The sequence below is a fragment of the Hippopotamus amphibius genome, chromosome 9 (genome assembly GCF_030028045.1).
Source record: "Hippopotamus amphibius kiboko isolate mHipAmp2 chromosome 9, mHipAmp2.hap2, whole genome shotgun sequence".
NCBI lineage: Eukaryota > Metazoa > Chordata > Mammalia > Artiodactyla > Hippopotamidae > Hippopotamus > Hippopotamus amphibius.
In genome coordinates, this window is record NC_080194.1 from 58,087,105 (window position 1) to 58,101,962 (window position 14,858).

At 35.8% G+C, this 14,858-nt stretch overlaps 1 protein-coding gene and 1 long non-coding RNA gene across 2 annotated transcripts in view; one reads left to right on the top strand and one right to left on the bottom strand.

Moving 5' to 3' along the window:
* The window catches only part of LOC130860723 (uncharacterized), a 140,671-nt gene that overhangs the window by 110,892 nt on the left and 14,921 nt on the right, over positions 1-14,858 (top strand). The gene's annotated exons all lie outside the window — the stretch shown is intronic.
* Positions 1-14,858, bottom strand: part of DEUP1 (deuterosome assembly protein 1) — a 108,393-nt gene that overhangs the window by 14,000 nt on the left and 79,535 nt on the right. Inside the window, exons 12-14 of the mRNA XM_057749307.1 lie at positions 10,982-11,005; positions 7,874-8,025; positions 1,898-2,018 (exon numbers count right to left, since the gene is read on the bottom strand). Of these exons, the coding sequence (XP_057605290.1) occupies positions 1,898-2,018; positions 7,874-8,025; positions 10,982-11,005 (297 nt within the window). The remainder of the gene's footprint in view (positions 1-1,897; positions 2,019-7,873; positions 8,026-10,981; positions 11,006-14,858) is intronic.

A 14,858-nucleotide genomic window follows, 5' to 3' on the forward strand; every position in this document is an offset into this window, starting at 1 on the left:
GAGCCAAAGCTTCTGGAAGGAAACATAGGATAATATTTTTATAACTTTGGGACAGACAAAAGTTTTAAATAGGACAACAAAAATATTAAGCATAAAGGAAAAGATTCAAAAGCATGACTTCTGGTCATTAAAACATTCCATTAAGTGAAGAGGCAAGGGCTTCCCTGGTGGCACATGGTCCAAGAATCTGCCTGCCAATGCAGGGGACATGGGTTTGATCCCTGGTCCGGGAAGATCCCACATGCCATGGAGCAACTGAGCCCGTGTGCCACAACTACTGAGCCTGAGCTCCAGAGTCCGTAAGCCACAACTACTGAGTCCATGTGCCACAACTACTGAAGCATACACACCTAGAGGCCATGCTCTAGAAGAGAAGCCCCCACAATGAGAAGCCTGCGCACTGTGACAAAGAGCAGCCCCCGCTCACCACAACTAGAGAAAGCCCACGCACAGCAATGAAGACCCCACGCAGCCAAAAATAAACTAATAAAAAAAAAGTGAAGAGGCAAGTAAGAGTGGGAGAAGATATTTGCAATACATATAATCAGCAAAGGGCTTATATCTAGAATATACAAAGAACTCCTATAAATCAATAAGAACAAAGACACTCCAAGAGAAAATTAGGGAAGAAAATTGAATAAACACTTTACAAAGGAGGATATCAAAATAGCCAATAAATTTATGAAAAGGCTCTCACCTCATTAGTCACCAGGAAACAAGAATTAAAACCACAATAAGATGTTACTACAGTCTGACAATAAAAGCTAAAATTAAGATCAATAACACTAAATGTTGGAAAGAATATAGAAAAGGAGAATACTCACATGCTACTTGTACGGATATGAACTGACTCTGTTAGGAAAACAGCTTGGCATTACCTGCTAAAGCTGACCTTATGCATATGACCTAGAAAGTCCACTCTTAGGTATAGATCCAATGGAAATGTGTACACATGTGCACCAACGGACACTTATAAGAATGTTTTTAGAAGCAGTATTTGTAATCTCCCCAAACAGGAAATAACTCAAACGTCTGTCAATAGTAGAATGGATAAACTATCATTATGGATAATAGGAGTTTGAGTCAAAAATTATCCGCACTCTGGCTGTAGAATTTATACACGTTTTAATATAACCAGAGTGCAGATAATTGTTGACTCACCCTCGTATTATCATTATATATAGTATTTATATACAGTGTAATACTATAGAGAAACAAAAATGGGTAAACTACAGCCAACAGTATGGATGATGACTCATCAAATAATGTGAAAACAATGGTAAGTGAAAGAAGTCGACAAAAAAACACATATAGTGTGCTACCATTTATATAAAATTTACAGATGGTCACAACTAATTTATGATGTTAAAGATCAGGATAGTGGTTCTCTTGGGAGCAAGTCGGAGTGACTGGAAGGGCATGGGAAGGGAGCCTCCGGAGTGCTACTAATGCTCTGTTTATTACCTGGCTGGTAGTTGCACTACTGTGTTCCCTTTGCAATAATTCATTGAGCTGTCCAATTCTTATTTGTGCATGTTTCTGTAAGTATGTCAGAGTCAATAAAAGAGATTTTTTTTTTAAACAGGCACAAAAATCACTTGCAGCTCTTTAAAATATACAGATCTTTGAGGGCTCATGGAATATCCAGAGGTGACTTGCATTTTTAAAAAAGAGTCACCAGTAATTCTGGCCTGTACTAGAGATGAAATACTTCATGAAACATTATGAATCCCATCCTTCTATAGACAGTCATGGCCAAATGATGCACAAACCCATGTTTGAAGTCCTATTTAAGCAGCAACTTTTTTAAACCACTATGTAAACATCAGTATATCGATATCAGTGTAAGTAATCACCCCGTAAAGGGAAAAACAATAACCAATAATGAGCAACTCACCATTGGGAATACTTCATCATCACTAACCAAAGGACTTGCCATTTCTTTGGTTTGAAATGGCAAAGGTGGCAAAGGAGGTGTTGCACTTGCACTTCTGTGTGGGTCACGATCATGGCTAAATCTAAAAGAGAAGGACTGGTTATCGTTACTGCTACCAAGGACATCTGCTTATTTATGGAGCTAAGGATTTAAATTTCTCTGATATCTAATTGAGGGGAAAACACAACAAAATGTTTGGGCTCGTAATCTGGGTATTTCTTTGAAAATAATTTTGCTGATAATTTCTATTCCACTTAAAAGACTTAGAACAATTAATAATGAGGCAGAAAACTTTTGTAATTGCTAAAAAATATTCTGCCATTCTTATTACCTGTATTACTTCCCTTTCTGTATTTTACTGTTTTATCTCTTTGCCATTTAATTAAATAACGTTAAACCAGTTTGAGAAAAATTTCAAAATAGCTAACATGGCTGCCCTTGACACTTCTAAATAGATACTTTTTTCCTATTCTCTATTTCACTTAACCTCACTGGCTTTCTTAACAGAATTGTTCCTCTTTTTTTCTTGATGTTACAATAAGTCTCTGTATAATAATAATTCTAATTTCTATAGAGCTTAATAATTTATAGTATGATTTCAATTTACATCATCTCCTAAATGCTTCCACACTTAGTTGTATGACCTTGAGCAGGTAACTATATCTTTCTGTGACTTTAATTTTTTCATCTATAATAAAAGATGGTTATGAGAACTGAACTCCACAATTTGATGAAAGGCACAGTATAGAATTTGTTGTTTGCGCTAAAACATAGGGAGAAGAAATGAGACAATAAAAATATCAGTGAGATTTTAAATTTTGGTATGCTGACTAAACAAATGAATAATAAACAAAGAAACAAACCAACCTACCCTAAAATTTTATACAAAAAGGTCCTAACAGTATGGGCTGTTTGGAGCTAAATAAATATCTTTTTTGAACATTAATTCAAGAAAATGGGGTTTAAATATAATCAAAAACATCAAAGACGATGAAAACATAAAAATCCCTTCAATTTAAAATTATTTATTTATTTTTTACTAATTCAAATTCTCCACAGGTATTAACCATTTTCAAAGTCTTCATATGTTAACTTCACACAGTTCAAAAAATTTACATTATTTTTCTCTATTCTTATCCAAAGACTATCTATCTATATAAACTTGTTTTTTATTATGCAAACATTTTCAAAGCTATGCATACAAATAGCAATAAAAGTTAAGTGAAGCATCTGTAAATTAGTACATAAAAACAAACACACCATGCTTTCCATTTTTACTTATCTTGAAATAGATCTTTTTTTTTAATCCATTCTCCCAAACCATAATTACCATGGAAACAGAACAGCAAATTAAACTGAAATAACATGGTTTATGATGTGCACAATAAAATGAAACATCCCACAATTCAAACAGAATTATAACAATTGCCTAGTGCATCTGCATAGAATCTTCAGCTGAACCTTTTAATTTGAGTGAGGCTACCATCTATACTTCAAAGCACAGTGGAAAAAAATAAGATAATTATAGAAGTGGTTCAAGAAATATACATCTCTCTGCAATCTCAATTATACAGATTTCAGGGAAACTATTATTTGTCCTAAATTATCTACATAATTATCTCAATTATCCATTTTGCTTTGGATGTAGAGATACAATTTTATGGTCTTAATTACTAAAATTTATATATGAACATTCTCTTTATTGTAAGATCAATAAAATGTAGAGGTTGAAAGGAAAGACTACATTACGAAGTAAAGTACTTTTGCTTTAAATCATCTTTATATCTGACAAGTTCTTCTAGAATACAGCTATTCAAATACTTCATAAAACCACCTTGCAAAAGAGTGCTAAGTATATCAATTTAAAAGCTATCTTAAAAATTATTTCAGAAAGCTTTTCACAATACCTTCTCACAAGCTGGTCTGTTCAATTAGCTTTTCCATAGGCCCTATTCCAAGGCCTCTGCCTACTTTGCCAGGAGGGCAGGACCCGACTGCTTTGTTGGGGAACAGAACTCTACCTAACCTGAGCTGGCTTGAGACCTGAGTCAACTCTGCACAGTTTACACAGCTGTCTGCCTATACATCCAATCCTGGCCCTCCCTGGGATATCTCATGATGTCCTTAGCACGGAACAGCATCCCTTCATAAACTATGCTAATTTACCTGTTTCCAGCCTCGCCTTCTAACATTCCACCTAACACTCCTCATCCTATGAACTACTCATTATTTCCTGGCCTAAACTCTTCAGCCTGCTATGCTTTTCCCCTAACTGAGCAACACCATGGTGCAAAAATTAACTCAACTTACTTTTTTGCTTTTAACTAATCATTCCTTGACAAGGGATCCTGTAGAGTGATTATGACAAACCTGACTTTGTGGTTTTCTAGTATTAGAAACTTTTAATTTATTGACTAGATTTGAAGCAATGTTAATGATTAATTAGTTTGTGATTACCAAAATCTTTCCGGTACATGATATAATTTTTAAAGCCATATATTCGGTTTTAAGTATGAATCATATATAGAGATAAAACTCTTATAAAACTGATTTGCCATTAAAATTAGTTATATATTAATACCTCTGGAGACCATTACTCTGTTAGCTCATAAATGATACTTAATCTTCAAACCTCTAACTTTTAAAAACTTTTAAAACGTTTAATACATCCTCACCAAATTCATCTCATTCATTAATTTTTTTAAAGTGCTAAATAATTTGCTTATTGGAAAGGAAATCCTTGGGAATATCCTAAAATGCTTCACATTTTAAGTGGATGAGCATGAAAATATTCTTACCACTTCTAACAGGAGTGAAAAACAACAACAAAAACTGAGTTACTTCCAAGTGAATACAAGATTATTTTAATAATATATTATACAAATCTTCCTCAGTTAAGAGCAAAAAGTGGCTAAAAATTAGACTATAGACGTTAAAACTTTGTGGAACGTTATCTTTATATACCTTTACCTAAAAGCTTTTCCCTTCTAAAATTAGCTTAATAAGACCTTATTGCATTAGCCATTGATATGTAAATATGACTATGTATTTTTTAATTACTTTCTGCCTAATAAATACATACAGCTTTTACTATTTGACTTCACTGAGCTGTGCTGTGATGGAAGGAAAGGACATTGCCTTTTTCACTTGCTAAAATTAATAGATATGTGCTTTACAGTTCTCCACTGGTGAGTTCACAGTGTCCTTGCCTCTCAACAACTCTTTCCCCATAGTGGGTTTTACATGGTAATAATTTATTCAGAACATTTGAAATGCTGTTTCTTTTAAAAATCAGGTCACTGGAGAACACTGAAATCAGACAAGCCATTAAAACAAATTTAATGAAATTTTCAACAAATGAGACTGGCAGGACACAAGGCTTTGCAGCAGGGATAGTCGCCCAAACTGCTCATTAAGATAGTCTCCTGCTGAGCATTTTACCTCTTATACCGCTTTCTGTGTCCCCTACTGTCTTGTTTTTGTTAGGCACTTTTAACACAATCCATACTGCCCAACAAAGAGAAAAGGGAGCAATCCAAACAATAAAAACACTTTTTAAAAATAGTAAAAGGCAGAGTAATTGTCTTTTTGTGTAAATAACACCTAGTATTGATACCTTCATCTAAGGCTTTCAAAGTTATTCCCAACAAGCAAGAATAGGAAATAATGTTGTGCATCTAATGGATGCTCAATACAGGCCAGTGACTAAGATACACAGGAAGACCCTCTGCAACATAGTCAGGGGCCTCCTTTCTCTTACAATGAGAAACTATATGCGTGGGGTAGTGATTTGACCCATAGAGAAATGAATCCATAGAGTAGGGAAGCACTTTGTAAAGGGTTCATTCTGTGTTAGAAAATGTATTCTTACCCCACCAAATCAAGATGAGACCCCTTTGGACAGATTTTCAGTTATACCGGCCAGTCAACATGGGCATGCTCACCAGAGAACTGACCCCTGGCTACTGGTCAGTGCCCTCTTTCATCCTCCCCACACTGCTTTCATGCTGCTGCTGCCGCCACCTCAACACAGCACCCCGCCAGCAGTGCTTTTTTGGGATAGCAGCCAGTCTTCCCTCATTGCCTTCCTTAACCACCTGAAAAGGAATTATTACTTTAGCACTTTTGAATGCTTGCTGTTGCTGTGGGATTTTACAGAGTGAAGCAAGACACCGAGGCTATATGCAGGAAGCAGCATTTATTTGTGCCAGAACAGGCTCAGCAGATTTGTAACCAAAGGCTGAGCCCCGAACACAGCAGGGCATTGTCTTTTATACCTTTTGTTAAGCTCCTATACATTAGGCTTTCTTTGTCCTCCAAATAAGGTAACCAGGAAGGTAACATGTAATTTCATTGGATATTTTTCTTTCATGGCCTCTGGGCCATTATAGAGTTACAAGGGTTACATAGTAACAGAGGTATGCAGGAAACATGCAAGAGGAATTACGAGTAAACAGGCACATATAGATAATAACTGGACCCAGCTACATTCCTCCCCAGTTGAGTTATGGCCTCTGGGTCCTAGAGCTCCTAGAGCTCCCACCACACTGTTTTTTACACTGGGTTAGAATATATCCTAATACATACAGGCCTGGGGTGGTGAAAGTGGGAGAGAACTGTACTACATCCACAAGAATGCTGAGCAGACATTTTTAGCATGTACCCTGGATTTATGGATTTATCTGCCTGTAGAACTGGGCCCCTTAGTTACAAAGATGAGCCTGGCATCACTCCTCCCCAGCAGGACTATCTTTTGAGGAAATGTCAGGTTCAGCCATTTGTTTATCCACCAAAATGTACTTTTTAGGTACTATGAGTTGTTGGATCAGTATTAACATTATTATAAATACTAACAATTTTGTTAGTAATAATAATAATATCAACAATAACGGCTAACATTTAGGGAACTATACATTTTACATGGAACTATGTTTTCTCCTATAATCCTCAGAAAACCCCTATAACTATTAACCTTATTTGTAACATAGGAAAACAAAGTTTAAGTGAATTCCCCAATGTTGCAAATATTAATTATGTTGTATGACAATATGTAAAGTTTTCATGCTAGGTATTATGAGCTTCAAAGCAAAAGTTTTATTGAAGTTTTATTAATTCACCATTTCTCAGCACCATGGAATGTTAATAAATCTGACATCAAATACATTTGGGGAATATTGCACATCATGCCTGTTCCTGGAAACTCACAATGTAATTAGCATATTAATAGCTTTGAGAAATCCTGTAGAAAAGAAACTTGTTTGTTTTGATGAGCATTTTCCAAGTATGGGAAAATGGTGAAAGAACTCCAGAGACAGTTCTGACTCCATAAATATTTTATTAAAATTGAAGAAATTAGTCAAATTTTATGGCTGATATATTTACTTAAATTTTGGACTAAAACACTTTAAAGAGTCTGGGGATAATGTGGGCAGCAAATATTGATTTTCCACATGCTTCTCTTCACTCAGAAAAGACCTCTCTTACACATCCACAGGTTCTTTCCTATGAAATGACCACAGTTTGTTACAACTGCTGGTGTGTCAATATAAAGTGTATATATACTTGAAGTTAAGTCAGATGTTATATCTTCCTATATTTTGACATAAAAATTAAGATTACTTATTTGTATATTTTGTATGGCACATCAGGTTCTAAGAAGGATATGAAGTGACAAAAATTCATTTTAACACTCTACCCATTTCACTGTTATACTTTGAAAGTTATTGACAATACAGAGTTTCATATAAAATGATATAGCTAGACTACTGAATTATCATAAAATAAATTTTAAGCAGCTGAAGAGAAAGTGTATAAAATTATTTGAATTGTTTAAAAATAAATTTCACTTAAATGTTTGTACATTTATGTCCTTATATAATGGAATCAGCATACCTATCTTCATTTTTCCCCATATTTATTTGGCTTTGACAGGCATACCTTCCTGTTTCTTCATAGGTATTTTGATTAGCCCATGCTGATTTTCCACTGGCATGAAGTTTTGCAAGATCATTTCGGAGCCTTTCATTCTCATATTCCAATTTGTTAATAGATGTATGCCTTGAATGTTCCCTGTTAGTGAAGTCCATACTCTAGAGAATAAAATAAACTATCATTGAAATAATTGTTACTTACAAGTGATGCATATTTTCTGTGTGTTTGGACACGTGTTGGAAAGACCCTTTCATCTGAATCAAGTGATGTGGCTCTACTCCTGTGTGCCACCTAAATGCCTCTTCTCACCCCACAGGTCCTCAGTGACAGCTGCTACTGAACACATCGCAATAAAAGGGAAGCACATACTGCTGCCCATGCTCAGGGAAATACAGGAAAGGTTCACTCCATGCATTACTGTTCTCTGTAGCTAGAACAAATTGGCTAGATGAAGGAGTTTTCATGTTTATAGGGTATGCCTTCTAGTGCTGATTAATAATGGAAACAGAATTAACATACCTTTCAATTTTGAAAGATTTTTTTTCTCATTAAAACAATGCATGTCATTACCGAAAATCACACATCGAATCCCCACTGTTGGGTGATGCAACAAATTATCTACTAAATCCATAGACTGGGGCCTGATTCTGGACCATTCTATACCAAAATCATTAGATCCTGGTTGAGACGGTGCTAATACCACACAGTCTTGAGCAGTGTAGCTTCATGATGAAGTTTTACTATCTGGTATGGGCAACACAATTTTAATGTCATCATAAAAGAATAAGAAATATATTTAAATCACAAAATGAGAGGTTTAGAGGAAGAATAAAGATTTCTGATGCTGTTTTAATTAAATACCGTAAGAAGTTTCTTAGGGAGAGCCTGAACATTTCTTCTCACAAAATTTTAAAAAAACAGGATATATTCTCACATGAAAACTCATGAAAATGCTTTAAACGACCCCATGAAATCCTTTATGATTTGAATATCCATGAATTATGTAGTTGCTGATTAAACAACAGTTCTCTGCTTTCAGAAGGGTAATATTTTAGCACAAAAAAGCATAACATGAGTAAAATATCTTTTTGAAGCTCCAAATTTCTGTTTAAAAGTTCATAAGACTATAGATGATTGTGGCTTAGAACTTTCATTTTTAAGTTTTTAAATTTAAGGCTTTGAGTGCCATTTCACACAGGCTGGCATGCCATAAAGTCATTCAAAAATTTTTGACTAATTGCACATTTAAAATTATTCATACACTATCATATTAGTGTCAATATTGATAAATAAGTATAGAAATATATATGTATTAGGCCTTAAAAATGTTTACCTATTTGTTTTATTTTTTGCTTCACAGGCAAAGTCTGTTTATTAAAATTTCTGTTTATTGCCTAATGTATTATAGAAGTTTATAAATCTTTAGAAAGGTCTTACTTTTGAATGAAAAAAAAAAAGTTTCCAGGAGGGCAAACAATACAGAAAGGGTTATGTGCTTACATGTCTATTGACCAAGGTGCCCTTTGGGAGAGAAGGGCCATTCAAGGTATTTCCCTGCTTGTTAGGCCCTCACTTTTAGTATATCTTAACTTTGCTCATTTGAGATACACTAGTGCAGATACAAAAGTGATCTATAGTCTGTTTTCAAAGAGAAGGGATTGTTTATTCTAAAATTAGAGCAGATTTGTGATAAATATAAAGGAGGCAGATCTTATAAAATTTGCCCCTCATAAGGAGAATACTCATATGGGCAAATCTGTTTGAAAAAGATCTTGCAAAAGATTCAAAATTTTACTCCTAAAAAGACATCTACTAATCAAAATATATAATCCTTGGTCTGCTGCTGTTTTAATTTTATTCAAAAACTTTCTATAAAATTAGATTTCATCTATGACTCTCTGGCCCACTGTTGGTTTAAAGTAATTAAGAATGATAGCAATGATTTTTTTTAAAAACCCACAATTTTCTAAATATATCATAATTAAATGTGTTGTGCGCATGACCTGAAAGAATTACACAGGTAATGTATTCACACGATTTGTATTTAAAAGTGTTTTCCATTTTCCTGGACAACATTTTTGGGGCGCTCCCATTTCATTTTTTTCCTAAATACTTTTCTAGGGATTTCAGAAATACATCCTCCACTACATGGTTATCATGTGAAAACAGGTATTGATTGAAATTTACCTCTGTATTGCTAATGGGTTCTTTTACAGGCCAATTATCTCAATTTCTTGTTTTTCCCCCCAAATTTTAGGGTTTCATAGTTTTAATTGACTTTTTTCCTTGAAATGGCAAAACTTCCTGGTGCCTGTTTACCTGAACACACTGGCTTGAGGTCAGCTGAGGTACTAGACTATCTGAATGATAGTATTTTATAAGTGTACTTTTTCTCTTAAATTCATGTATATTCTACAGTCATAGTTAGGCTAACAAAATATTTATACAGAAGGACTGGCTTTAATCATGTTTTAAGGTTAGCATATTAATTTGTAGTATGTAAATGAATGTTTTAAATGCTTATGAGAATACTAATTTTTTATGCTGTTATTTTATTTAGCAAACTTTATGGATAATGAAAGGCAAATTAGTCTTAAAAATTACCATAAATTCTGAGTTCTGATTAAATCTAATTTTATGACACCTTCTTTAAGTGAAAGAAAACTTAACAAATACAAATGTAGGTCTAAGTAAATATGGAATCACAAGAAAACTCGTGATAAACTTGATTCTTCGTTAATTACCCAGGAGCAGAATAAAGATAAACACCTCACTTTTCTTCATACAGTCAAGTTTTTGCACAAATCCAAGGAAAACATCTTTTTTAAAGCAAAAAAACCCTCTTGCTTGTTCTGCTCCTAAGTATCTCACTGAGACCTGAGGAAAACTTACATACCAGGTGGTTAGTCCCATCAGTAAATTCTCCAGAGGAAAATGGGGGTTGCCACTGCCCCAGGCATGCAATAGGTAAGGACTGAGTGCAGGGCTGCTGTTTCTACTACTGGGTGGGTGCCATTTTTCAACTTTTTTCCCCTAAGTATAAATAATCAGGAAGTTTCACAGTTAATTAAGTAGAAAAGTTCTCAAAGCTCTAGTTATTCAGAAATGACCTACCTTTATATCGGTAATTCCACTTGCCTACGAAGGGAAAAATAATTTTATTTTAATATTATACAAATACCACATAGTTTAGAAGACCTAAAAATAATGATGTAAATATTATGTTTCTTAGTGCCCGAGGTAAAATTTCAGCACAAGTTATTTAACTGTATGTTTACTTATTCATTCCAATTATTTTAGAGAGAATTAACTATCTAATTATGGGGATTTAACACATAACAGATATGAGTTTTCTTCATGAAATCTTTAAACTAATAAGTGCAAATAAGTGACATAGATTATAAAAGCTTTTTAAAGAGCTAAGAGTCATATTGAACTCTTTTTTATTATTCAATAGACAAGAGATTTTTCTCTTTGGGCATTGGCTTCACTATTTCAATTATAAAAGTGAATTCCAAATATTCACATATAAAAAATGGAGAGCAATTATAAAGTCAACTTCCTATATGAGGGAAGTGTGTTCACGATGGCATAGTAGGAAGACCCTGAACTCACCTTGTCCCAGGGGCACACCAAAATTATAACTACTTATACAGCAACTATCTATGAGAACAACCTGAAGACTAGCAGAGAAGATTTTCCATAACTAGAGATATAAAGAAGGAACCACAAGAAGATGGGTAAAAGGGTTGAGACATTGTATAGTCAGGGCCCACATCTCTGGATCAGCAACTCTCAAACTGAAAGAACATTGTAATTGCAGAGGTCTTACCCAAGGAGCAAGGGATCTGAGCCACACATCAGGCTCCCCAGCCTGGGGGTCCTATGCCAGGAAGATGAGCCCCTAGGATGTGTGGCTTTGAAAACCAGCAGGACTTACGTTCAGGAAAGCCAGGGGTCTGTAGGGAACAGAGACTTTGCTCTTAAAGGGAACACACAAAATTTCTCATGCTCCAAGTCTCAGCACAGAGGCAGTAATTTGAAAGGAAACTGGATCTTTCTACTTGCTAATCGTGGAGAGCTTCTTGGAGAGGCAAGAGGCAACTAAGCCTCCCCTGGGGATGGAGATACTGGTGGCAGCCATTCTCGGGAGCTTGTTTACCACATGGATACCAGCACCAGCAAGCACCATTTTGAAGACCTCCCTCTAGCCTCTTAGTGTCAGGGGTTACCTGCCCATCAGCTGGTTGGCACCAGTCCCAAGACTTCATGGACTGTACATCCAGATGTGCCAGGACCTGGCCCCACCCATGAGAGGACTGGAACCAGCCTTGGGCTCCACAGGCACCATTGTCAGCTATGCTGGGACCCAGTACCATCCACCAGTGGGCCAGCAGCCACCACATGAGGCCAGCCCTGCCAACCAGCATGCCCACAGTAATTGGCCATGCCACAAGAGAAGCGTTCATACAGCCCACATATGAAGCATCCCAAGAGCATATAACTCTGGTGAACAGAGGCGAGTGTTCTACTGGGCCCCATAGGACATCTCCTACATAAGGCCACTTCTCCAATATTAAGAATCATGACCCACCTACCTAGTATGAAGAAATAAAAACAGAAAATTAGGCAAAATGAGGTGAGAGAGGTATATGTTCCATAGAAGAAGTGGTAGGTGAAGTGGAGATAAGCAATCTATCCAATAAAGAGTTCAAGGTAATGATTTTAAAGATGTTCAATGAACTCAGGAGAAGAATGGATGAACACACTGATAAGTTTGACAAAGAGAAAATACAAAGAAGAACCAAAAAGAGCTAAAGAATACAACTGAAATAAAAAATACACTATAACAGGGGTCCCCAAACCCCTGTCTACAGATTGCTACCAGTCTGTGGCCTGTTAGGAACTGGGCTGCACAGCAGGAAGTGAGCGGTGGGCGAGTGAGTGAAGCTTCATCTGCCGCTCCCCATCACTCGCATTACTGCCTGAATCACCCCCCAACCCCCCATCCATGGAAAAATTGTCTTCCACAAAACCTGACCCTGGTGCCACAAAAGCTGGGAACCACTGCACTAGAAGGAATCAACAACAGATTAGATGATAGAGAGGAATAGATCAGTGAACTGGAAGATAGAGTAGTGGAAAGTATGCAAGCTGAACAGAAAAAATAATTTAAAAAAATAAGGACAGTCGGAACTTCCCTGATGGTACAATGGTTAAGAATCCACCTGCCAATGCAGGGGACACAGGTTCGATCCCTGGTCCAGGAAGATCCTACATGCTGCAAAGCAACTAAGCCCATGCACCACAACTATTGAGCCTGCACTCTAGAGTGTGCAAGCCACAACTACTGAGCCTGCATGTTACAACTACTGAGCCCACATGCCTAGAGCCTGTGCTCAGCAACGAGAGAAGCCACTGCAATGAGAAGCTTGCACACTGCAATGAACAGTAGCTCCCACTCGCCACAACTAGAGAAAGCCCACTCACAGCAATGAAGGCCCAACGCAGCCAAAAATAAATTTAAAAAGTAAATATTTTTAAAAAATGAGGACAGTTTACGAGACCTTTGGGACAACATCAAGGATACTAACATTCACATTATAGGGGTCCCAGAAGGAGAAGGGAGAGGGAAAGGAGCAGAGAACTTACTGAAGAAAATAACAGCTGAAAACTCCTTTAACCTGGGGAAGGAAACAGACATCCAGGTCCAGGAAGCACAAAGAATTCCAAACAAGATGAACCCAAAGGGGCCCACACCAAGACACATTATAATTAAAATGGAAAAAATTAAAGAGAGAATCTTTAAAGCAGTAAGAGAAAGCAACCAGTTACATACAAGTGAACTCCATAAGACTGTCAGCTGACTTTTCCACAGAAAATTTGCTGTCCAGTAGGGAATGGCATGATATATTTAAAGTGATGAAAGGGAAAAACCAACAACCAAGAATACTCTATCCAGTAAGGCTATTATTCAGATTTGAAGGAGAGATAAAGCTTTCAGCAAAAGATAAGAGTTCAGCACCACTAAACCAGCTTTACAGGAAATGTTACAGGGACCTCCCTAAGCAGAAAAGAAAAGGCCATAACTAGAAACATGAAAATTAGGAAAGGAAAAAGTCTCATTTCTAAAGGCAAACGTATAGTTAAGGTAGCAGATTAACTACATATAAAGCTAGTAGAAGGTTAAAAGACAAAAGTAGTAAAATCATCTATATCCATAATAAATAGTTAAGGAATATACAAAACAAAGAGATATAAAACATGACCTCTAAAACATTAAACATTGAGTGGGGAGTAAAAATGGAGAGTTGTCAAAATGCATTTGAACTTAACAGATCATCATAAGCATAGTCATCAAATCACAAGGAAAAAAGGAAAAGAAGAAGAAAAGAACAAAAAAGAACTATAAAACCAATGAACAAAATGGCAAGAAGTACATACTTATTAATAATTACTTTAAATATAAATGGCTTAAACACTCCAATCAAAAGACAAAGAGTGACTTAATGGACAAAAAAACAAGACCCATATATATGCTGCCTACAACAGTCACACTTAAGATCTAAAAACACAAACAGACATAAAGTGAGGGGATGGAAAAAGGTATTCTATGCAAATTGAAATGAAAAGAAAGCTGGGGTAACCATACTCATATCGGACAAAATAGACATTAAAACAAAGACTATAACATGAGACAATGAAGGATGTTACATAATGATAAAGGGATCAATTCAAGAAGAAAATACAACAATTGTAAATATATATGCACACAACATAGGGAATATGCATAAATACATAAGCAAATATTAACAAACATAAAGGGAGAAAGTGATAGTAATACAATAATAGCAGGGTGTTGTAACACTTTACTTACATCATCCAGACAAAAAAATAAGGAAATACTGCCCTTAAATGATACATTAGCGCAGTTAGAATTAATAGATAATATACAAAACATTTCATCCCAAACCAGCAGAATACACATTCT